This window comes from Dermacentor andersoni, chromosome 3 (genome assembly GCF_023375885.2).
Source record: "Dermacentor andersoni chromosome 3, qqDerAnde1_hic_scaffold, whole genome shotgun sequence".
In the NCBI taxonomy this organism is placed as follows: Eukaryota; Metazoa; Arthropoda; class Arachnida; order Ixodida; family Ixodidae; genus Dermacentor; species Dermacentor andersoni.
The window spans coordinates 24,014,713-24,037,988 of record NC_092816.1 but is presented as its reverse complement, the minus strand read 5'-3'; the positions used below and the strand labels follow the sequence as shown (position 1 = coordinate 24,037,988).

The 23,276-nt window shown below is 43.1% G+C and overlaps 1 protein-coding gene across 1 annotated transcript in view; it reads right to left on the bottom strand.

Annotated features, from left to right (window-relative positions):
• Nucleotides 1-23,276, bottom strand: part of LOC126518768 (DNA repair and recombination protein RAD54B-like) — a 42,280-nt gene that overhangs the window by 969 nt on the left and 18,035 nt on the right. The window contains exons 14-22 of the mRNA XM_050168545.3: nt 21,938-22,049; nt 19,810-19,989; nt 15,857-16,071; nt 13,796-13,963; nt 10,939-11,065; nt 9,513-9,685; nt 6,707-6,823; nt 5,919-6,113; nt 2,027-2,095 (exon numbers count right to left, since the gene is read on the bottom strand). Of these exons, the coding sequence (XP_050024502.2) occupies nt 2,027-2,095; nt 5,919-6,113; nt 6,707-6,823; nt 9,513-9,685; nt 10,939-11,065; nt 13,796-13,963; nt 15,857-16,071; nt 19,810-19,989; nt 21,938-22,049 (1,356 nt within the window). The remainder of the gene's footprint in view (nt 1-2,026; nt 2,096-5,918; nt 6,114-6,706; nt 6,824-9,512; nt 9,686-10,938; nt 11,066-13,795; nt 13,964-15,856; nt 16,072-19,809; nt 19,990-21,937; nt 22,050-23,276) is intronic.

Below are 23,276 nucleotides of genomic sequence, written 5' to 3'. Positions count from 1 at the left end.
AAATTGCTTGCTCTCTCCTTCACAATGTCATCATGCAGCTATATCGCAAACAGCCAAGCCCACCAAGAGATATTGGCTGATTTCGTGATCACAAGAACATTCTCAGAAATACTATATAATTGCAAATGTTGAGCTAAATAAATTAAAAGTATGTTTAGAACGACAGAAAGCTGAGCTAGTGGGTAAGCATTCATTATGCAAAAAAGAGGTGAGGCGTGCAGACAGGACACAAGAGTAGAAAAGTGAACAACACGAACGCGTTCGTGTTGTCCACTTCTCTACTCTTGTGTCCTGTCTGCCTGCCTCACCTCTTTTTTGCATAATGAAAAGTATGCATGTCTGCAATCTCAAAAAGACAAAAAAGAAAACTTCCATCTTTGTGCTTGCAGCCTACACACATAGCTCCAGATGACATAGCTCCAGATGCCCGAGTGCACCTCTTGTGCTGATACAGCACTGCGCACGCCTGAACGGGAAGGGCCTTGCCCCCTTGCCACCCCTCCTGTGTAGCTTCCAGCGTGCCAGTACAGATTAAAGGACAGAGAAAGCTGCGCATCAGTGCAATAACCTGCAACTCCACTTATACTTCAAGGATTCGAAAAAATTTTACAGCAGGAGATTTGTGAGGCAACGTCCTCTAATACTAGTGAGGACATTTTGTGATTTGTTAGAAAAGTGCTTCAGGACCCTTTTGAGGTGTACAGTAGTTTCACACTTCTTTTATTACATTGGTATAGTGCTTATCAGGGCCATTTCATTTTCTGCAATGGCTGAATTGATGATAAGTGGCTGTATGACAGTAAAGATACACCATCCCTGGTGTTGTGAGCATTCTCCCACCACCTCTTGCATCTGGAAAAATAGTCATACACCTAACGTAGGTTGCACAATTGCCTAAGCTTCGTGTATGTTTACAGCAATACTGAAGCTTTCAGCTCATTGCTTCCGCATGCCATTTGCCTGTGGAATAACATTCCCGTTAACATAGCTATAGAAACTAACCAATAAAAATTCTGGAAGTCAATCAACATGCATATTCTCAGTACTAAAGCCATGTTATCATTTCTAGTTTTATTTTTCATTGTATTAAATTGTGCGTTTCTCAGCTCACTTCTCAAATATTGTATGATCTTTGTCAATTTTCTTCCTTCTTATAGATTACTGAATTGTGATTCTGTGTTATTTTCTCTTTTAACTGGCTGGTTGCTTGTTCCTAATATGTTTATATCATTTTTTATATTGTACTCTTTGAGGGTGTTGCTTTGAATATGTTTACAAGTGTTAAATTTTTGCTATAAATGAACCTCATTATGATGAAGTCGCATGACACATGACATGAAAACACCTTTATTATAGCCAATATTCATTATAAGCCTATAACCTACTGGTATTGGCGAGAAACCTGTAATTTACTTTGTTATATCCGATAATTAGCTATATCCGTGGTTGCTATATCCTGTTTTGACTGTATCTATATATTTGCATTTATAGTTTACTACATACTTTTAATCGTGTAGTTCATGTAATTTATTTAAAACCCATCTCACTCAATGCCCCATGACCGAGCCATGTAAGGTATCTTTGATTAGATTAACAATTAAAGAACTGTGCTGGTGCTACACTCAAGCACTCTATGAGATATGGAAGATTAACAAGAACAGTGCGGGCTTATTGGTACATGACAACAAAGTAACAGCACTAAAACAACTCAAGGACAGAGGACGCAAGAGACACTGGCACTAAATTCCAACAAATGTTTACTGGAAAAGGGTTACCAAAAAAGAGCTTGTGTTCCTTCATGTTGATTTTAGAGAGTTTTTGAAGATCTGGTTGTGTGACACGCGCACTTCCAGTGAAATAATGCATATAATTCCCTGTCCTGTTTACAATACACAGTTGTTGAAAGTCCTCACCTGTGTGTATCGCTTCCTCCGTTCTTGTGTTATTATAACACTACTAATACTACATAGTACTTTGTTATTAACTAGAAAAGACACTGCCTACCAGTGGTGTCTAACGCATTCACCTGTAAAAAGTGCTCGCCAATTGGTGCAGGAATGTGTTCCCACCGGAGCAGATCACTCATGCCAAGCTTCTGCAATGGATTAAAATAAAGAGCAGGTGTAGCAGCCTGGCAACGGGTTTTGCAAGGAATATGGCTCATGCACTTTTAAGAAGTTCTGTGCACATAGGCTGCATAAAGATTCTCAAAGGTTGTGCAACACCTTTCAGTGGCGGCAAAGCAATCACAGTTCAATATTGTTAGAACTACAGCAATTCTGCATTAATAAAAAAAACTGTATTGTTTGCAAACATTGAATTAAGAGAGAGACAAGACGTTATTCCAGCACCAGAGCTCAAGTTCAACTGATCTCTTGTTTCTTTGGTTCCCAGCCAATTAAACTCCCACACCACTCATGGCATCGCCTGACCTCGTCTTCTTCTCTAGGGCAATCACATCAATGTTGCTGGCGCTACATAGCTCGCCCTCTAGAGAGCAACATGATCTACAAACAATATCAGCACGTCCATGAAACCCAGCGGACTGAAGGGGCATGAGCACTGACTGGAATGGAGACGTCCGGGGCTGAATTGAAAGATGCGACTGTGGGAGTCGCCTCACAGTAGGCTGGCTCCAGCCGGTCAAGTGCGATGGTGTCAGGTTTGCCATGAATGTCCATGATGCATGGGAACTCACGTCTCTCCAGCACAGGAAAGGGTCCGAGGTAGTGTGCATGGAGAGCAGGCCGAACAGGTCCATGGTGCACGAAGACGTAGGTTGCATTTGCAAAGTCAGTTGAAACGTAAGGTTTTCGTGATGAAACTGGACACGTCAGAGAGGGTTTTAGATCGTCGAAGAGGTCATGAAGAAGGTGCACATATTTGTGAGTAGACAGAGCAGCTGAAGGTGGTTGTGGTGAAAAGAAGTCGTTGGGCAGACGGAGCGGAGTATCGTAGACAAGCTCTGCGCTCGAGCACCCGATGTCCGAGTTCAAGGCGTACTGGATACCCAGAAGAAACAGTGGTAGACCTTGAACCCATTGCGATGGTGTGCCATGAGCAATCAGCGCTGACTTGAGATATTGATGAAAGTGTTCCCCGAAGCTATTGGTTTGGGAATGGTAGGCGGCCGTGTGCAGACGATTTGTGCCAAGCAAGCGCAGGAGCACTTGAAAGAAAGCGGACTCGAAGTGCAGTCCTCTGTCAGTAACAATTTTGGTAGGGCATCCGAAGCGGGCAACCCATGTTGTGACAAAAGCTGCCACGACCGCCACAGCAGAGCTCTTCCTGAAGTGGCGTTGCTTCTGGCCAACAGGTAAACCTATCGATAGAGGGGAGCAGGTAGCACAATCCCTGACACGGTGGTAGTGATACAACAATGTCAATGTGAACAACATCAAAACAATGATCAGGTTGGAGGAAATGGCGTGGTGGGGAAACAGGATACCTATGAACTTTTGCACATTGGCAAGGTGCACATGCACAAACCCAGTCGCGTACATCAGCGTTCATCCGGGGCCATACATAGTGCAATGAGATAAGGCGTTGTGTGGCACGAACACTGGGGTAAGAAAGTTGGTGCAGTGTGTAGAAAAGCTGCTTGCGTAACGTGCTGGGAACAGATGGTCTCAGTGTTCCTGTAGAAGTGTCGCAGACGAGTGTTACACCATCAAGCAGGATATCATCCAACCACAGTGCTGTTTTAGATGAGCACAGTTGAAGGATTTCAGGGTCATTAACTTGATGTACGGCGAGTGTCTGCACATCGAGTGGCGCAGGACATGCAGGTGGTGTCACGGCATGCACACGGCTCAGGGTGTCAGCAAGTATGTTTTGGTCGCTGCTGACGTGTCAGATCTTGGTGGAGAATTCCGATATAAACAAGAGATGGCGCATTTCTCGTGGTGTATGTGTCGACGATTCTCTGCAAAGCGCATACGTCAAGGGCTTGTGATCCGTGAAAATGGTAAAGGGTTGGCCCTCAACAATATGGCGAAAGTGATGAATAGTGAGGTAAATTCCAAGCAACTGTCAACCGAAACTGCTGTAGCGAGCTTGGGTTCGAGCGAGTTTCTTGGAGAAAAAGGTTAGGGGTTGCCATGAATTATCGATGTGCGGCTGGAGAACCGCTCCCACGGCTGTACTGGACGCGTCCGTCATGACGGCCAGTGATGCTGTGGGGTTAGGATGTGCAAGAAGAGCAGTGTTAGCGAGCATGCCCTTGATCTTGATGAAGGCGTCTTCTGCGGTGGCATCCCAGGGTAGCAAGGACGTCTTGTTCCTGTTGGTAAGGAGGTGATCCAGAGGCGCTACTATGGCAGCACAGTTCTTGATAAACTGGCAGTAAAAATTAACTGCAGAACTGCCGCAGCTTCGTGCGTGATCGTTGTGGGGCTGAGGAAGCTCTATACTGCTTCGATTTTTGGTGAAAGTGGGCATGTGCCAATGGCATCGAGGTGATGTCCTAGAAGCTCCCAAGTTGTCAACACCAAACTTGCTTTTGGAGACATTGACGACGATGCCATGTTAAGATAGTCGTTGGAGCAAAAGTCGTAAGTGGTGTAAATGCTCTTCGACAGATTTGCTCGCTACCAACAAGTCATCGACATAGCCGAAGACGAAGGGTAGCCCATGTGTTACTGTGTCAGTAAAATGTTGGAATAACTGGGCAGCGTTCCTGAGACCAAACAGCATTCGCAAAAATTCAAAGAGTATGACTGGTGTTGTAATGGCCGTCTTAGGTAAAGTAATGCCTCATTATAACGAAGTCAGCAAGATGGTGAAAAAATCCATTATAAGCAGTAATTTGATATAAGCGACCACCCAAGAAAAGCTAAAACAGTCAAGCTTTAATTGCACCACAACTGCAAGGAAGTCAAAATACAATGTATTCAGTGAAGGAAAACTTTATTCAGGTGCAAGAAAGGCAGTCAGCTTTGGCTGTTTCAAGTTCATACTCGGCGCAAGCAACCCCTGCTCTAATTTGACCAAGCATTGCATGAGGCCGTAGTTGCCGCCCATGCATTCAACCTTATTTAGCAGTAGGCGTAGGTGCTGCCGCGTCAGCACCATAGTTGGCACATCACGTGGCTCTTCATCTGCCAGATCTTCATCCTCATCGAGGCCAACAGGGTCAATTACCTCCGCATCCATCACTGGGACAATCACGGGAGCAGCAGCGTCAGCTAATGCGAATCTCTCAAAGTCGCCTTCTACCTCTTGGCCAGCAATTTTGTGAACAGCCTCGTATAGATTGCTGCAAGTGCAGTCATCGTCCGGCTGGTCATCGTCAGGGTCGCTGACGACAGCGCTGGAAAAGCCGGCATGCACAAAGCAGTTGGTGACCTTCGATGGTGCCAGTTCTTTCCATGAAAAGTTTAGCAGATGGCTCGCACAGCAAATCAAAGTTGTACCTCTTGCTGGCACACTGTGAGCCTGCGCTGCAAAAGAGCCTTGCGGTACAGCTTCCGAGTGGTCTCAATGATGTCCTGATCCATCAGTTGCTGTACTGCGGTTGTGTTTGCAGGCAAAAATTACCCATCAATCGCCTAGAGGTTGTTGATCTTCCCGTGGCTCGGACAATTGTCAATGTTGACAATGGCCCAGACCGTCACGTTCGTGCCATTAACAAATGTCTAGGAACAAAACTCAATCACACTGCAGTGAAGCTGCAGTGCAAGGCAAAATTCATGTACAAGCAGCACCCCATTCAGTACTTAATTTTTTCCATTTTCGAAGTTATAATGTAGTAGACACATGCCAAAATACAGTATCTGCTGAGTCACCGACAATTATTGTCTCTGGAAACAAGTGATTAATTCGCATGATGCCAAAGTAACACAATTCACTCATGCAAAGGTACCGACACGCATACACCAACTTTATGAACTACGTAACTGTATGCAGAGTGAAAGCACCTTTCCGATGATGCCGTGAGTTTTTGCACTCCCCAGCTGAGATGAACGCTTAGGGATTTTACTTGGCTCCTTTGCAGGGTCAGCTTGGGTATGACTGTCACGGAAATCATCATCAGTTTCCTCCATACTGTCGCACCTACAACCCAGCAACTTGTGAGTAGAACTCCTGGTCTCTTCATCAAGCGTGAACAGGTCCTGCAATGTTGTTCAGAGATGTGTAATGCCAGATGCAAAAGCCGATACACTGGTTACAGTGCAACAAGCATTTTATAGACAGAGGTTTTCTCTTTGCACCAGCTGATGTCACATTGAGCACAGGAAAAAAAAGAGGCACAGCACAGGAAAAGCTACAATGGCCACGTCTTTGTCATTTGAGCGGTCCTCTATGCAAAGAAATGCATCAAACAGTGATGCCAGTCACAGTACACTTTCTCCATTACACAAAGCTACAGCTAAACATTATAATCACTGCCAGCCCTGGTTCACATTCCAGAACAAGCAGAAGTGAAGTCAGTTATAGTTATTTAATGAGTGAAAGTTTCCTGTGCCTTTAGAGATCACATGTAAAACAATGTTTACTATAAAAAACTGCACTCTGCCTGACAGTGAATGAAATTATTAAGCACTTGACCATGATTGGCAGTCATCAGAGAAACAGACGATTCTCTGCATACTGTTTCTGATGATATCTCCTTACTGATTAACACTCTTTGGTGCTTTGCCTGTCTTTCAATATGCTCCTGCAATTCCTGTAGTTCCAGATGCTTTCTTTGGACACAAGTACTTGCCTTCAGGTCTTCGAGGGAGAACTTGGCTCTCTTGCCATCCTTCTTGTTATCCAGCACAGCTCCACTGAGTTCCTGTTTTGTCACTTGCCGCTGGAATATCTTCTCTTCAATGGTGCCCTGTCACAAATAGAAACATGAAGCAGTGACGGATTTTGGATTTTTTCCTTGCAGTAGGCTATACTTAAATGGAACTTGAAGGTGTGGAAAAAATGTGTTTCATTTATCCTAAGTTTTATTTAAACAAAGACAACCAGCACTTGTTTTATTGGATGTACAGTTGAACCCACTTATAACAATATTCAAGTGCCACGAAAATTCCATTGTTACAACCGATAATTGTTATAACCGGGTTGCATGAAAAAAATCAAAATACGGGGATGGCTGAGCTTATGTGAGAAAACCATAATGGCGAGGAGGCCAGTGCCCCTCCCCATCCTCCGTCCATTTCCTCCATCCGTCTGCCGATTGTGTTCACTCGTTTAAGTGCTTCCTGGGCCCTCCGATCGTGTGTAACAAGCCGCGGCTGTCGGCGTTAGAGAATGGCACTGCTATAACAACTGCAAAAAGGTGTCACGGGTAGCAAGCGATATGAGAGCACCGCCAAGGCATCGCGTTGGTGGCCTCGAAAGGGTCCTTTTAAAAATTGTGAGAAGGCTGCCGCGGCAGCCTGTCAGCTTGAGAAATCCAGGAGAAATGCTGAGGAGAGATCGCCACAAGCATCTCGCCACGTACTTCTCACTGGCTTGCACGGGAAAGGCCCATGTCCGTCAGCCTTGCACGCTATACGTGAAAGTTGCCGGTATCCTTCTCCAAGGTATCCAAGTGCTCCATGTAGGACAGCGGAAGGTTGCTCGCGAAAATGAAGCCCCGGAGGGACTGAATCATCTGCTGGGCCTCCTGTGAGGACAATGTTGAGGCAGCTTGCCCTACCGCATCATCGCTGCCATCATCGTCATCGCTATCTGGTGTAAGCACGTTCATGATGCTCGTCCGATCGGTTGGAAGCACTTAGTTTCCAAATCTATAGCCACGCCCTTTCTTTTCACCGGCAACGTCGTGCATTGCCGATGCTCAGCGGATGGATCAGCCATCTTCTGTTTCGGCAGCGAGTCAAGCGAAGCTGAGAAACCGCGTGGGCAGGAACGACTTCGACACAACGAACTATGACGAATGCGAGCGATTGAGCTGTTCGCAGAACTGCGCTGAATGAGGAAAGAATTGGTTCTTGAGGGAAGGAGGAAAGGCTAGCACTATGTTCTGCAACCCTTGCGGTAGCATGGCTCAGCGCCAGCAGGGAGGCGGAGGGGGCAGTACAGGATGAATGAGGAGCCAGCGAGCAACATGCGAGCAATCTGCTTGCGGTGCAGTTGGCAAGGTCCATTTCTGTTTTGGAAGGTGGGGCGGCGTAGAGCTATGGGCGCAGCCCATTCATGTTCGGAGGGTGGACGGGCGACGGGAGAGAGCTGCACGGAGATGGCTGGAAAATGAGTGCGCGGCGGCTGTTGGAGCAGCGGCCCATCATGCAGCAGCTCCAATTTCTCATCTTCTTTTTTCTTTTCAAGAATTTCACATTTCACTACCTTTTGGCTCGGACACTCAGCAGCCAGACTTCATCGTTATAACCGATAATGTTGCATCAGAGCATTGTAGTAAGCAGGTCATTTCACCATGGAAAACATGCAGAAGTTGACGGTGCAGCAGCTTCTCATTGTTATAACCGATATATTGTTAAAACTGGTATCGTTATAAGTGGGTTTGACTGTATGTCCAAGCATTTCAATATTATATGGTAAAAGAGAGAAGACTTTACTACACCCTACTTCAAATATTGTAGCTTCTTTTGCGCAAGGCTGTGTTCATGCACAGAAGGATTCCAAATGATTCTGCACTGTTCTTGCATTCTAAATAGTACTGAAGAATTTCAAATGCATCTCTTGCTTTCTGGTGCAGAACACTAACATGCACTAGAGCAGTATTATCTATGTCTTCGGCACAAACTTCACTAATATCTTCCACTGTCTCCTCAGAGTAGGTAACAAGGGCCTCACCTGGGCTCTCTTAATCCTGGCGGTGTGAACAAAGCAGTAGAGGCAACCTGACTGCAAGATCTTACATACCCCCATGGTGCTCTCTTCTTTCTCAGAAATTATTACTTGCCTAGCAAATCCCTATTGATGGGAACAAAGTTGCAACTTCAGCATCTTTAATTTGCATTAACTTTCCTGCAGTTGCATGATAGATTGAATTTTCTTCACTATTCATAGCATTGCCATTTTACACGTTCGTCAAACATTTCCTCTTACTTATACTGATGAGGTAGGTGGCAGTTTCGGCAAAAGTTCTGTTTAAATGGAGTTCACAAGAAAGGTGGCTTTCATTTAACCAAAGTTTGTTAACATTGTGCCTAAGGGCGGTCAACCAACATTGATACCATTGTTTCGTTTATCTGACATTTCCATTTAACCAAGTTTCATTTATCCGGAGTCCAGTGTACTTTTATTTATCTTATTATTATTACTTTATCTGTATTATTTTATTTATTTTTAAAGACCTGCTCTTGAGGTTACACATTTCGACACAGTGAAGCGAGTTCAGCAGACGCACTCCCTGGCAAGCACGTTCTGAAACGAGCGTCGCTAAACCTTTCCGTGTGACAGACTGTGAATGACACTAGTGAAGTGCACCCACTCAAACTGACACTAAATTTGTTTGCCTTACATGGTGTTAAGTACACACTATAGACAGCCATTTATAAGCTTACAAGGGTAGCTCACGGCTTTCAAAGGCAATGCTGTCAGTGACTAACCGTGGTCAGAAGTCTGTAGATGGAAACATGGCGAGATTGGCCATCCCTCCAGACACGTGCCATGGCCTGCAGATCATTTGCCGGATTCCAGTCTACGTCATACAGAACAATGCGACTGGCTCCAACAAGGTTGAGCCCCACACCACCGGCTTTGCAGCTGAGCAGAAACACAACTGCAACAAGCAGCACACATAAAACATTAGTGAGCAGTGGATCCCACACTGTATAAAAGATGGGAGCACCATGATGAGCTGTCAACTTACAGCTACATTATATTATTGTTAATCTTATTCAAAAGCTACACTAGAAAAACAGTCACAAAGAGAATGAAAACGGTCTTCTTGTATGCTGCCTTTCAACTGAAAGTAAACACATATCTGCAAATCAAAACACAACGAAAAAGATTAAGAACCAAGATATTGGGAGCAAAAACCTTAACAGGGAAATCTTGTTACACTGAGCTACAATGCTCCTTTCAATGACACTCCCTTGAATACTTGGCTTACTTACACGAACATCACATTTTTCTTTTTACTAGTACACCCTTATCACTTAACAAGTGTCCAAGAGTCAATGTTCATGCTCTCTAAGAAATTTACAGAACTTGTGTGACTACACCACCTACTGAGACCTTCAAAAATAAAAATAAAAAGACAGGGAAAGGGCTGCATTGATTTATTTCACGTAACTAGAGCACAGTGAATTGGTGTCCCTGCAAGCAACAATTTGAAAGAGTTCTTGTGGTGCAAGAACTGGTGTCAGGAGTGTGGTGCAAGTGTCAGGAGTGTGGTGCATTCTTGTGGTGCAAGCAAGTGGTGTGAGGAGTGTTTGTTGAATGGCAAATATTTAACCCAGCAGGATTTACCAGGCAATACTGTTTGACCGCAAAAAATGATTTTTAGTATGCAACATACAAGTATGGTCGTGTTTCAAGACTTAAATAAAGAGACATACAGTACAAACAGAACAAGCAAGGCCTACACTTTACATGCATGCTCAACATAGTTCATCAAAATTGAATACTTTCCGAGTTTTCTATCAGCAACTTGTACCCACCCCCCGCTTTTCTTTTCCCTCAACACCACTCCTAGAAGCCTTACACGTTACTCAAACTTGTACCAAGGCAGGCAGTTACACCAACCGAGTCTGAAGCAGAAGTTTGTAATGTTTGCGGCTGTGCCAGAACTGTGTTTAAATTGTGGGGTTTAACATCCTGAGACTGTCCACAGAGGGTTATGAAGGACGCCGTCGTGGAGGGTTCCGTATTAATCTTGACGACCTGGTCTATCTTTAAATAATTATGGTACACGGGCATTTTTACATTCAGCCTTCATCAGAATGCTTGGTTACTTTGTTGACCATTTAGGCATTGGCGCTGTAGGAACAACACAACATAACATGCTACATAGAAATTCACTGCACATACAGCAGTTTGAGTGTGGAGAGTTGAATCGCTCGACAAGCTCCAGGCGCTGCATCGTTGAGGTGGATCCGTCCAGCCTCAAGAAAGGATACCCTTTCTGAGTGCACACGTCTTCAAGGATGTCCAGAGTCTGGAAAAAAAATATGGAGAAGGTCAGCAATGGAATGTGAGAAAAAAGAAGGCTGAGAGGGCACTTGGCAGAGGTGGGACAAAGCACACAGATGCACACACATAATGTGCTTCCAACAAGCACTTCCGTACTTCTAACATACTTCCATTAGAGAAATGATAAAACAAGCTCCTTCATTTGTGCAGGACACTACTTGTGCACACACACAGAGCATAAGCACCCAAAATTTCTACATTTGACGTAACTGAGATCTTGGGCCTCAAAATGGCACAACAGCAGCTTATTTCAGTCTAAGCCAATAGTTTCTAGCAAAATGCCAGCAACAAAATTTAAGGGTTGGATTAAAATTGAGAACACAGTTCAAGGATTTTACAAGCAAGTTGCCAGCGTTGACGTTGCTTTCAATGATGTGTTCAAGAACTGAATTTATGTCACTAGACTGAAAGGCTTCCTGAGAAAGTGCACCTGCTAAATGTGACCGGTATTTGAACTTGGAATCTAAAATTGGTTCACTTTTGTGACATCAACTACAGTGCGCTAAACAATGTTTGCAAAATGGATGACAGGCACACAAACAAATGGTGTCTATGCAGAGCTGCCAGTCAAACTTCACCATCCCAGTAAAGACGTTAGTGGCTTAACTTTAACATACATGAGCTGTAAGGAGCAAGCATAATGCTTTGGAAGGAAGCTGCATAAAGCTAGCACATTCAAGGCATCCCAACAAGAAATCTCTGGCGCCCTCCACTGTAGAAGCAAACAAAAACACACTTAAGGAATTTTCAGGTTAGAGTAAGAGTGATTGTCTATACATTATGGTCCATAGTTAAAGGAAATAGGCTGTTAGTACCTGCCATCAGTTATCACCTAGATATGGCATAAAGGCCAGAGACTAGTTTTTCACGTAAACGCACATCTAATTGATTAGTATATCTGCCCATTTCTTTACAATTAGGGCAAACATTTTTCCAGTTATATTGTGTTTATCACAGTAAAAGCTCGTTAATTCAAATTTCAAAGTTTCGGCTGAAAAGCGAAGCATCAATTGCGATAGCACATTAGTAGATAGCTATACAAAATAAGGATAGTGGTATTATCGGCTGTATAAACTTGCAAACATTCAGTTACTAACTAAATTAACAAGTACGGTGTCATGCGCACACAGATAAACATGAACGCGTCTCACTCAATGACCACGGAAACTCGCTGAAAAACGGTGAAGTGAAGAATTGCGGCAGTAGCAGCAAGCGAATTGACCTTCATACAGCTCTCGCTTCAACGCGAACAAAATGTAGAAAGCACATCACATACGAAGCTACTGGCACCATCTGCACTCTGCAAACATCTCAGATCACTTTGAAGATGAGGCCTACGTGGGCGCGCAGTTTGGCAAAGTCACAGATCACTTTCAAGATACGATGACCGCATGGCCGCGCCGCAAGCAGCAGCCCCCTAAGAAGAATGTCCCCCTCCCACCCTCCCTCCCTTTCTCCCTCCCTTCACTTCACCTCCGTAACTCGCGCACGACAGGAGAGGGCGTTCATCTGCCCCGCCTTCCTCGCTCCCGCATGCGAGATGGAGCCACGTTCACCGGCTCACCCTTGCACCCTTTCGCTCACACATACAGCATACAGTGCATGGCAACGATTTTATCGCCCTTGAGCTTTGTACAGAACCTCACGGGAGAGAAGCGACCTGCAACAGTGGTGTTGGTTATGCCTGGCCAGGTACAAACCTATCTCTCTCCAGCCAGGCCTAAACAATGAGCCGCAGATGGAAAAAGCATAGCTGCGGTGATGCCAGCGTCGCCGACGTGCTCCCGCACACTAGCACTCTCCCCACTCACGATGGCACAGAGTTTGACTTATTGGTGACGGCGCGGATTTCAATGTGAATTAGCAGGATGTGTTACATACTGCTTTCAATACATTGCTGGACGGACCGCGGTAGCTATTTCGAATTAACGAGTTGTGAATTAACAAGCTTTTACTGTACTTGTTAGGCATTCTTTTTAGCAGCGGACTTACCGTAATGTAGATGCGAACAAAGAATGAGTTTATGCCACGAGAGCAAGCTTTCCATGTGTTATGCACAATTACTCAAAAAACATCTGTGACTAATATGCTATAAGTAACAGTGAACAGAGCTTTACTTTTGTTGATATTCTAGTCGGCTTATATTCAAGGAAACCTATTTTCTATTTCTGGACCTTAGAATTATGAGTTTTGGCTTACATATGAGTAAATGTGGTACTATGAGCTCTCTCCACAATTGATACATCCTGATGTTATGCCCTGCTGCTACACGTAACCTGTTGCATATGTTAGCAGTCATGGCTCCACTGGCAGAGCATCACATGCATCACACTGAAGTTTTGTGTTCAGCTGCCACCAGCAGCAAGTTGCATTTCCTTCCACTTTCATTTCGTATTTTACTCATAATTTCGGCAATTTAATTAAAAACATAGTTACATTTCCCCTATGCTTTCCTAAGCTTTAATATATTGGTTTTGTGTAGTTGATAGTACTAGCAAAAGACTGAGTCCCTCAGTTTTGCATATTATTCTCCCTCTTGTCTTATCTGTAATACAGTGAATCTTCCACCACATATAGGCTGTTTCTTAAAAGCAGGACTGGACATAATCACAGGGGTACAAAAGCTGTAACAAAGCTACAAAGTGTAATACAAGTGTCAAGTCCCGTTGCCTTTAAAAAAATCCAACATTGCTACCTTTGTGAAGTTTGACACCAGGACTATCCGCTCCCGAGGCAAGGAAGTCCACAGAGAATGAAGCATAGCAGCCAAAACTGTGAGCTTGCCAGAACCCGCTTCGAGGTCCATCAACATGGGATCAAGTTCTGAAGCGAGACATCTGCGAGCTTCGGCATGTAGAGTTGCCTGCAAAATCAGTGCGTCAATGACGAGGGTGGACAGGCAAAAAATAAACTGGGAGACACATAACCATACTTTCTTTGAATCAGTGTAGAAAACGACAGCAACACAAAATGGAAGGACACTGGACGAGCGCTGTTTAACAACTGTTATGAGTTGTTAAAAAGCGCTTGTACTGTGTCTGTCTTTGACACATTCCTTGATGATTCAAGGAATGCATCAGTTATAACTCACTTAGCTTTCCAATTTACTACCACAATGTGGATATTGACTTACACTAGTACAAACAAACATGAAAAAATATGGCTTTCATCATAACTTTGTGCATTTACAAAGAATAGGACTTGATTCAGTTCTAAGAGGATCTACAAATCAGAGTGATCTATGCACTTTGTTGTTCTATTTGTACTCAGTGACGCATGGATGCTAGATTTTCACTGCAGATAAACATTAGAGTTGCTGGTCAAAGCTTGTGTTTGTAGTCTGCATTATGCCCTGTTGTAATCACTGTTTCCAAAACTGAGGACATACCAACTGAACTAAATTTGTACTCCGCTCGCATTTCAGATTTTCAGCAGTATAAAGTGCAGCATTTCTCAACTTACAATTACCTTCCAATGCTTGTCGTATTGATCTCTGTTGAAACAATGCCAAGCTAACCCAAAGCGTGTACTACCATGAATTACTCCAAGTGAAAAGAATACAAACTTGTTCTCATCCACTTTCAGTGACATCGCCTTATTGATGATGCCGTAGCACTGACGCATCCATGACAGTCGCACTCCTTTAAATTAGGTCGCACTTAGGTTTTTCAAAGGTACCGTAGTTAACCACTATGATGAGCAAACATAATTTCTCAAAAATGGCCACCATTAAATTTTTCAATTTCATGAAAAGTACACATCGTTACGCATGCTTGAATGAGTGAAGTGTCATATAGGTAACATGCCAGAACAGTTCAGAATGATCATTTGCTGCAGTATGGAAGAGTTCAATGAGAACTCGTGTGCCAAAGGGACGAAACATGCATTTGCCAGGAGCATACCCTAGCCAAGCATACACAAAAGAAACATACACTTGACAATAAAGAAAATAAAACATACACTATCATTTTTCACAACACTGCCACAATGTGTTGTATCAAGCACAAAATTTACAGTGCTCTATTAACTCAGAGCCATAGAAACAGTCAAAAGAGGCATGCAAAAATAAAATTTGGTCACGGCTAGATCACAGACCCTAGAAATAGAATGTTCTGGCTGTACTTCCACATGCAGCAATAACACTTCATCACTAATTATGTGCTACATATATAACGAAACTATGACAAAACATGCTGTTATTTACGTCTCTTTTGTTTAGAAACTCTGGTAGTCAAGTCTGCACCATGTATTGCAAAAAAAAATCTTAAAAAGTAGCAGTGAATGTTACAGCACTACAGAGTGTGGGTAGATGCAAGCAATATTCAGATGGTAACGAATCTTTTAAAAATGGGCCGTGCTGTAGAATACGCACAATTAAATTCGGAGGTTTCGAAACTGTGTGCCATAGACGATGTTTTGCAGTTCCGTGAGCACCCAAATCTTTCAGCGTCTACTTTCAATGTTTTATTTTTTCACATCTCTTCTAAGCATTAGTGCAACATTACCATGACAGCACTGCAAGAAGGAAAAAGCCATAAATGTAATTACATAATGTGTTTACAGTGTGCATGCAGCACCATAAACCGGTCTTTCAGTCTTCAAGCCAACTTATGGGCAAAAATAATGTTTCCAATGACTCCACTTACAGTAAGACTCCTAATAAAGCAAAAGTCTTGCCCAGTACCATCTGGGTTACTGTATCATGCATAAATACTAAATAGGCAGAACTGCGAAATGAGAAAAGAAAGAATCTTACTAAACCAGCGTCCTCATCTTTGTCAGCAAATTCCTGGGAGGCAACGAGTAGGGGATGGTTGCAGAGTTTTCGAAGAGCCAGAATGCAAGCCAGGGGACAGTTCGCATCAGTTGACAGATAACTGCTTAGGCAAGCCCGCACCATGTTTGTATCCAGCAGGTTTTGGTAGAGTGCTAGCTGAAGCGGTTGAGGGCGGCAGAAGACAACACACTCGACTAGAAAAAGACAAGCGCCACGTGTAAGAAAATATAGCAAGGGCAAACAGTTTGCATCTGATATTGGCGTACATGTTGACAGAAGTGATTGTATCTGGTGAATTCAGTACAAGCTCTGCCCAAACTGCAATGCACCTGCCTTCTGTAACTTGGAACTCCAAAACGCAGTTCCCAAGAGATGCCATTATTACAAGACGTTTGCCTCCACTGTGAAGTCACAGAAATGAGCCAAATGTAATTGGCTGGCACAATTATAGTACAAATTAGCGTTGACTTGCACAATGGTGTATTTGCCAATGCGTTTTCATCAACTATAAGGCAAGTACAGTATAATCTCATTAATTTCAACTTCAAGGGGAACTGGAAATTTATTCAAACAATACGAAGTTCAAATTTTGGAGAGCCCCTTTATATACAGAGCCCAGTGAATTATTGTGAGGTGCAGTGCACAAAACCAAAACCGTCACTGGGCTCACATTGAAAGTCTTATCTTTCCTTTATCAGTGTGTGACAACACGTGCCAGAAGAAGCCTAGGTCCCATCTAAAGTCCAAATGCAATAAGATCACACCTTTCCCACAGTTTGCTGTGGGTGCGAGGGAAAACGTGCAAGGGTGAGTCAAGAAGGATGGTGGCTTGATGTGCGCCATCCTCCCGCATGCCCAATGTGGGAGAGGACGTGATCGAGTGCACTGTAATGTCATCAAGCACATGCTAGGAGAGAGAGGAGGGGAGGGGACTTGGGTGAGCGCATCGTGACATGATCACGTGTAGGCTAGGGGCTCTTTCCTGCTCCTTTTAAGCCAGAGAGAAAAGGAGGATAAGCGCCGCTTTGCTTGCTCAGGCGCGAATCTTTCCTCGTGATCTTTACGGAATGCAATATTATGGTAGCTAGCAAAGCATAGAACCTTCGCCTTTCATTCGGGTTTGTTCGAGAAGCAGTCTATGGGAGTGAGAAATTTCGTTCGAAATAACCGTTGTGTGGTTATTGGAGTCAAAATTCGCAGAATTTTTTTCTCTATTCAAATACATAGGGCTTTGCCGGGTCCAGCAGAGCAGTTCGAATTATTCATCAATTCAAATTAAGAGATTCCAAATTATCAGGATTTCACTGTACTAGATAGCAGAAACCGTTAAGGCTGTATAGACTTACTGTGCTAATGGAATGGGTCCATATTTGGTAAAGACCCAATTATATTTCATTCTTATATTTCTTAATCACCCACCACATCAAGTGGCTGATCCCGACAGTAACAGAGGCACAGCGGTGTCAAGCAAGCGAGGACAATACCAAAAGAATAACAATTGAAATGGATCATTACAAAATATGTCTGCTGGTGAATGCAGTGTTGAGATGACTCAAGTACGCATTACTGCAGACTTCAGGTGTGGCACTTTGGCAGAGTTAGTAATTGACGTAGAGTGGAATCTCGATAAATGGAAATTGCTTAAACGGAACTGCCTCTTAAACGGAACACCACCCTCATGGTTGGTTGGATTTGTATTCATGGAATTTTATTCAGCTTTGTCTCTCAGTAAATGGAACTCTTGATAAAAGGAACCAATTTCCCTGGTCCCTTGAGGTTCTGTTTAAAGAGAGTCCACTGTAGTTGCAAACCATAATAGGAAGTTTCAGAAATAGCATACCCACACGGCTTTGTGTACACAAAATACCAAACTTCATTGTAAGGCCCTTGCATATTTTTGCACTCTCCTTGCATTCTTTTGTAAGCCCGGCAGTTTGCATCCCCTAACTTTATATGTGAAAAATCTAAAATTTGCTAATGTGAACAAGGCGCTGACTGAAAAGGAAATATGTACACATATAATCAACTTTTTTTTTTAATGCGTATGCTAATGTGTCCTTTACTAGATGCTTGCCTAGTAAGCTGAGAAGCTGGTTCCGGCCCCTTTCCTCTCATCTCCTCTCCTATTCTCTCTACCACTTTAGGCTGCAAGTGCTGGTCGCAGCGGCAGCTCCAGACTTTGATCGTGTGCTGCTGCTTCTGAAATTATGGCAGCATCTGTTGCAAATCCCTGACTTCCAACAAATGTACAATTACAGGACATCATCATAATCAGCTGACACATGATACAGAAGAAGCTGAAGTCATAGCAAGATTTGGACAGATGTGGGTAATCCAGGCTCACCGATACGCGTACAATGGATTGTGTGTGTGTTGTTGCTTGCTCTGAGTGTATAAGCTTTCACAGGTGTCATGAAATAAATCAGTTGGAAGTTTAGCACCCCCGTCTCCTTTATCGTAGTGTTTGTCTTGTTTCTTTAACTCTTTATGCATGAAAGCCACATTTGAGTGTTAGCCCTTGCATGCATTAGCCCGTGTGGGCTTTCACGAAAACAAAAGTCTGCATTGAAGTACTAAGTCAGTGATCGACACCCTTCTTTTTCATTCCTATGGTATGCCCTCCTGGCTAAAACAATATCATTGCCTACTCCCGCATAATTTCCCAAAACTAATAAACCCATGTTTGCTCCCCTGAGATCACGAGCACTTACTCACAAGCTTACTGACAGCGGCCAAGCAGCATAATGCTGCACTTAGAGAGACCAAACGCCGGCATTTATTAAAGCGATGAACTTCCTAGGACACAAAAAGCAGTGTTATTTAGCCATGATGGACCTGAGTTGTGCATAGTATGAAGGTGATGAATTTAGGGTTAATCAGGATAGAATAATTTGTCCCTATGCAGCCTATTTTTCTAAATAATATGTAACAAGAAGTGCAAACAAGGCACTTAAGTTGGTGTTTTACTTTCACCCTGCAGTATCACTAACTCATTCGTTTCCTAACCTTTTTCAGGAGATCAAGTCATCATCAAGCCAGGATAGGCAATGCAAATTTTATCTCTTCCTTAATGTGAAGAACCGTAATTTAATTGCCCAGAAGAAACAGCCAGACCTCTTTTGAGGATGTTTTTAAAGTACCCGAAAACATGTAAAACGCTAGCGCAGCCAGTAAAAACTGAAAAAGACACAAGCACGTGTTCAACAGTCATCAGGCTAAGTAACTTCAAACAGATAGTAGTGACGTAACACAAACACATAAAATGACTGTGTAGAGATCTACTGTTAAGACATGTCAAAGAAGGCTTCAAGTAGTCAAGACACAAGCATGTTCCTATAAAAGCAGTTAATGGAGCAGCAGAAATAGCAAATTAGTGTATCGAGTGCATAAGCGAGCCATTGCCAGCCCTGCCTTAAATATGTACACGGCATCTTTGCTTCCCAACGAGCGTCATATCAGTACATATGCCCTGCTTGAAATAGAGCCGTTTGTTGATGTTATTAGTTTTGTCTGTTAGCTATTAGAAGAGGGGTGCAAATTAACAAACATAAGCAGAAGTACACAAAGGGTGAGTGCTTTGCTGGAACTTGTGGCATGAAATCAGAAAGCCATTTATGTGTTTCCTTTCTGAGTTTCCATCTGTTGTCTTTCAGTGCTGGTATGGCTTATAGGTATGCGTTCAGTATACAGGTGAATCTCGAAAGCCCAATAAAAGGGTTTGTAGGAGCTCGTCCTGTCTATACTTCATCTCATCTATGTATACGTATTAAATTATGCGCCCCTTCTAATAGCTATGTTTTACCAACCAGAACAACAAGAAGTGCTTTGCCTGTGCCGCATATTGTGCTCGAACGTTAATGAACATGCAAGCTTCTGACGTGTCCCTACGTTACAGAGCACAAGAAGCAGCCACTCTCCTGTGGAATACTCACCTTTTCCAGGAAGGTAGCTTTGAATTACATCTTGGGTCCGGCGGAGGATGAACGGTGCAGTGACCTGCATCAATTCGTTGGCACGCGCCTGGCCCAGCTCCTTCTCTTCTTCTGTGGCCCCCGGAAGTTGCGACCTCAGAATTGGTTCTTCATAGATGCGGCGAAAACTTGACGACTTGCCTGGGCACATCAACCACATGCGGTGTCGTTACTAGCGATTAAGCGTCACATGGTTGGCGCTCCAGACTTTCTTTGCCATACACATAGAGGTACACATACATGATCTTCCGAGGCCTTGAGACAGGAATGGCAATACTAGCTGAACCACAGAAGCCCATTTTCTTTAGCTACACTGGTTAAGACTGATAGTTACTCAGTGGCATTTCCATGTGTACACTTGATTGTATGTCCTATCTTTCCTTAAAAAATACTTATGAAATTTTATTTAGTATTTGTTTTGTGCCTCATTCATTAAATGCCACCCACCTTTAACTACAAAAAGCTATTCTAACTATTTTAAGAACATGCAACAACTGCTAAAGGACAAACATGTTTTGTAGAGATTTAACTGGGTTGACATATTTATACATACTCATTTTATTTGGTGCTCTACAGAAAAAATCATCAAAATATGCCTCATGTGTTAATGTGTCCAGCCGTTTATGCAACAAATGTCAGTGCTCAATATGTAATAGTATTACAAACAGATCTTGCTGATACGTATCCTTGTTCCCTCAATATCAAGAAATTTAAGGTCTTGTGAGTTGACCACAAAAAGCAGCCAAACAATGCATAATTCTGTGGCAGGAGGAATTTATAGAGGAAAGTATTTTTGAATGAACAACAAATACTGAATCTCTGCTTCAGAGAATAAATATTTAGGACTACAGGCTATGGGCACTTTAGAGAGAGGTTAAGCATGTTTAAGTTGTGTATTATTTGCCCATTTTGAAGTGTGCAAGAATGTACAAGCTCTCTTCTAAGCACGCATTTATGCATTTTCTTTGTCCCTCTTGAAGGTTGAAGAATACTGAACCCATTATTCAGGAACTTTACTGTGCAGTGGATCATGTGCAGATTGCTTGCAGTTTTCTGAATTTGCAAATTTCATCATACGTATATGTAGTTGAGCATAGCATGCCCGAACACATACTGACTCGCACCAACCAGGCCTCATGCAGCATAATTTATTTGACAAACATGAACACTCACTTTAAGAACCACCAGCTGCTAGTTCCCATTCAATCACTCCCAAGAAACTCTTAGATCTATCAGAAGCATGACATGTTACATGTTACTTATCTACTGTGGGAGATACGGGTTTCTCTCCTCCGTACTCTTGGGACAAAGGAACGACAACACACAGTAGTGCAAACAGTCACAAGGGCATTTATTGCACCTTTCATGGATCAATGCCTGCTAGCCGAGTTCATATCCCCAAAACATGCCGATAGGCGCGCGACAAATCTAGAAGTCCGACTCACCGCGTCCTCGCGAGCGAATATGTTCGCTCCATGCTGGATCCCAACGCCTGGTCGTTCGCGTGTATAGTCACGCGAATCGTGGCGCGTTCCAAGGCGGCCACGCGAGGCGGTCTCGCAGATGCATCGGTCGCCGCGCGCTCGCGGGAGACGTCCTCCGCCGCGCGCCGACCCGCCGGGAAAGAGCCAGTACCTTGTCCCTCCGCGCCCGAGTAACCCCGCCGCGACGGTCGCGCCATCTCTCGCACCGCGCTTGTACCACCCGACCGCCGCGGGCGCCAGGACACGCGAGCCGTGCGGGAAAACAGCATATCAGGGGATGCGCTATGCGGGAAAAACATCAGGGGACGCGCGAGAGTCGCGCATCCCCACACTACCTGCATGCATACCACTCATTATACCTTTAAGGATGCAATGCAGCATTCATGAAAAGCATATCAGTCACACATATGGGACATTATTCAAGCTGCATAATTTGTGCACCAGCTATTGACAAGTAAAGGTAGCATGCAGACTTCAACATAATATGACGGCATAAGAACAGTGGCCCAAACTGCAATCAAAATGTTTGTGCTGAATAGTGCTGAATATTGGTAAGTTGAATGTGTGGCTTTAAGATTATTTTTAAAGCAAGCCCTTAAGCTCACCTAATATTCCAGGGTTGCAGAAATCAACAAGGGCAAAAAACTCTTGTAGGTCATTCTGTACAGGTGTCCCTGTTAGCAGGATTCTACGTAGGGTTCCCAAGTTGTGCAGAGACTAAAGGCAGGTGAAAAAAAAAAAGAACAATGATGTAGAAATCTAGCTGGCAGTGATTTTCGCATAAAAAAGCATGCTACCAGCTATATGAGATTATGCACCAAGACAGCCATGAAAGAATCCAAGGTCTGCTTTAGTATTATGCAGCAAATCATGTTGTTTATGCAAGCACATTCTTTTTTTTTATTTATTTATTTATTTATTTATTTATTTATTTATTTATTTATTTATTTATTCATTCATTTATTTATTACATACCCACAGTAACACAAGGCATTATGGTGTGGAGGGTTAAGAGTAAGCTTTAGCTCCGGCCCAACTCCGATGCCGCCTATTCAAATACATGTAGAACACATAAACACTTTCCTGAGGTAACCACTGGGCCGATTTTAATGAAATTTGTTGCATTTGAGAGAAAAATGTTATATTCTAGTGACTGCTGGAAGCAGAATTTTCATTTAGGGTTCGAATTTTTTAAAAGGAGCTTTCAGAAATTTGTAAGTTTGAAAAAAAATGGAAGCACAAGGTTTACAAATTCCTAGTTCTGAACTAAGAACAGGTATTGCAGTTCTGTCAACTGCATCCATTAGAGCATCCAAAGTGAACAAGTTTGATTTATCAATTTACATTTTACGTGAATTCGTTACATTGTTTGCAATGGTTTTGCAATAGTCCTATACTCACATATTAGTGATCTATTTGAGAGCCATATATAATGCATCAATTTTGTCCACTTTAGATGTACTTTTATATACAATTCACAGAATTGTGATATTATTTTTCATTGAAAGAGCGTAGGTTAGGGCGTGTTGGTATTCCATAACTGAGGTTATTTAGCGAATGAAAAGGAACGAGAGACGGTAAGACGCAGACACAGTGCTAACTTCCAGCAATTGTTTTATTCCACGAAGCGGTACACATATATATCTAGGTAACAGACACCACCGTACGCATGCGCATATGTACTGATTTCTAATCAAATGAGACAGCAACGAGACATATGTAATGGATAGTTAAGATGATATCAATTAGATGATATCTAATGTATTCATTGCTGAGTTAGAGTTGTGAACTCCATAGTTTCGTTTTCTGAAAATTTGTGATTTTCAGTAATTTTTACAAAAATGTTGACTGCCTAAGTCAAAAATTGCCACTACCAACAGTCACTAGATTTTAACTTTTTATTTAAAATGCAACAAGCCTCATCAAATTTGGAGCAGTGGTCAC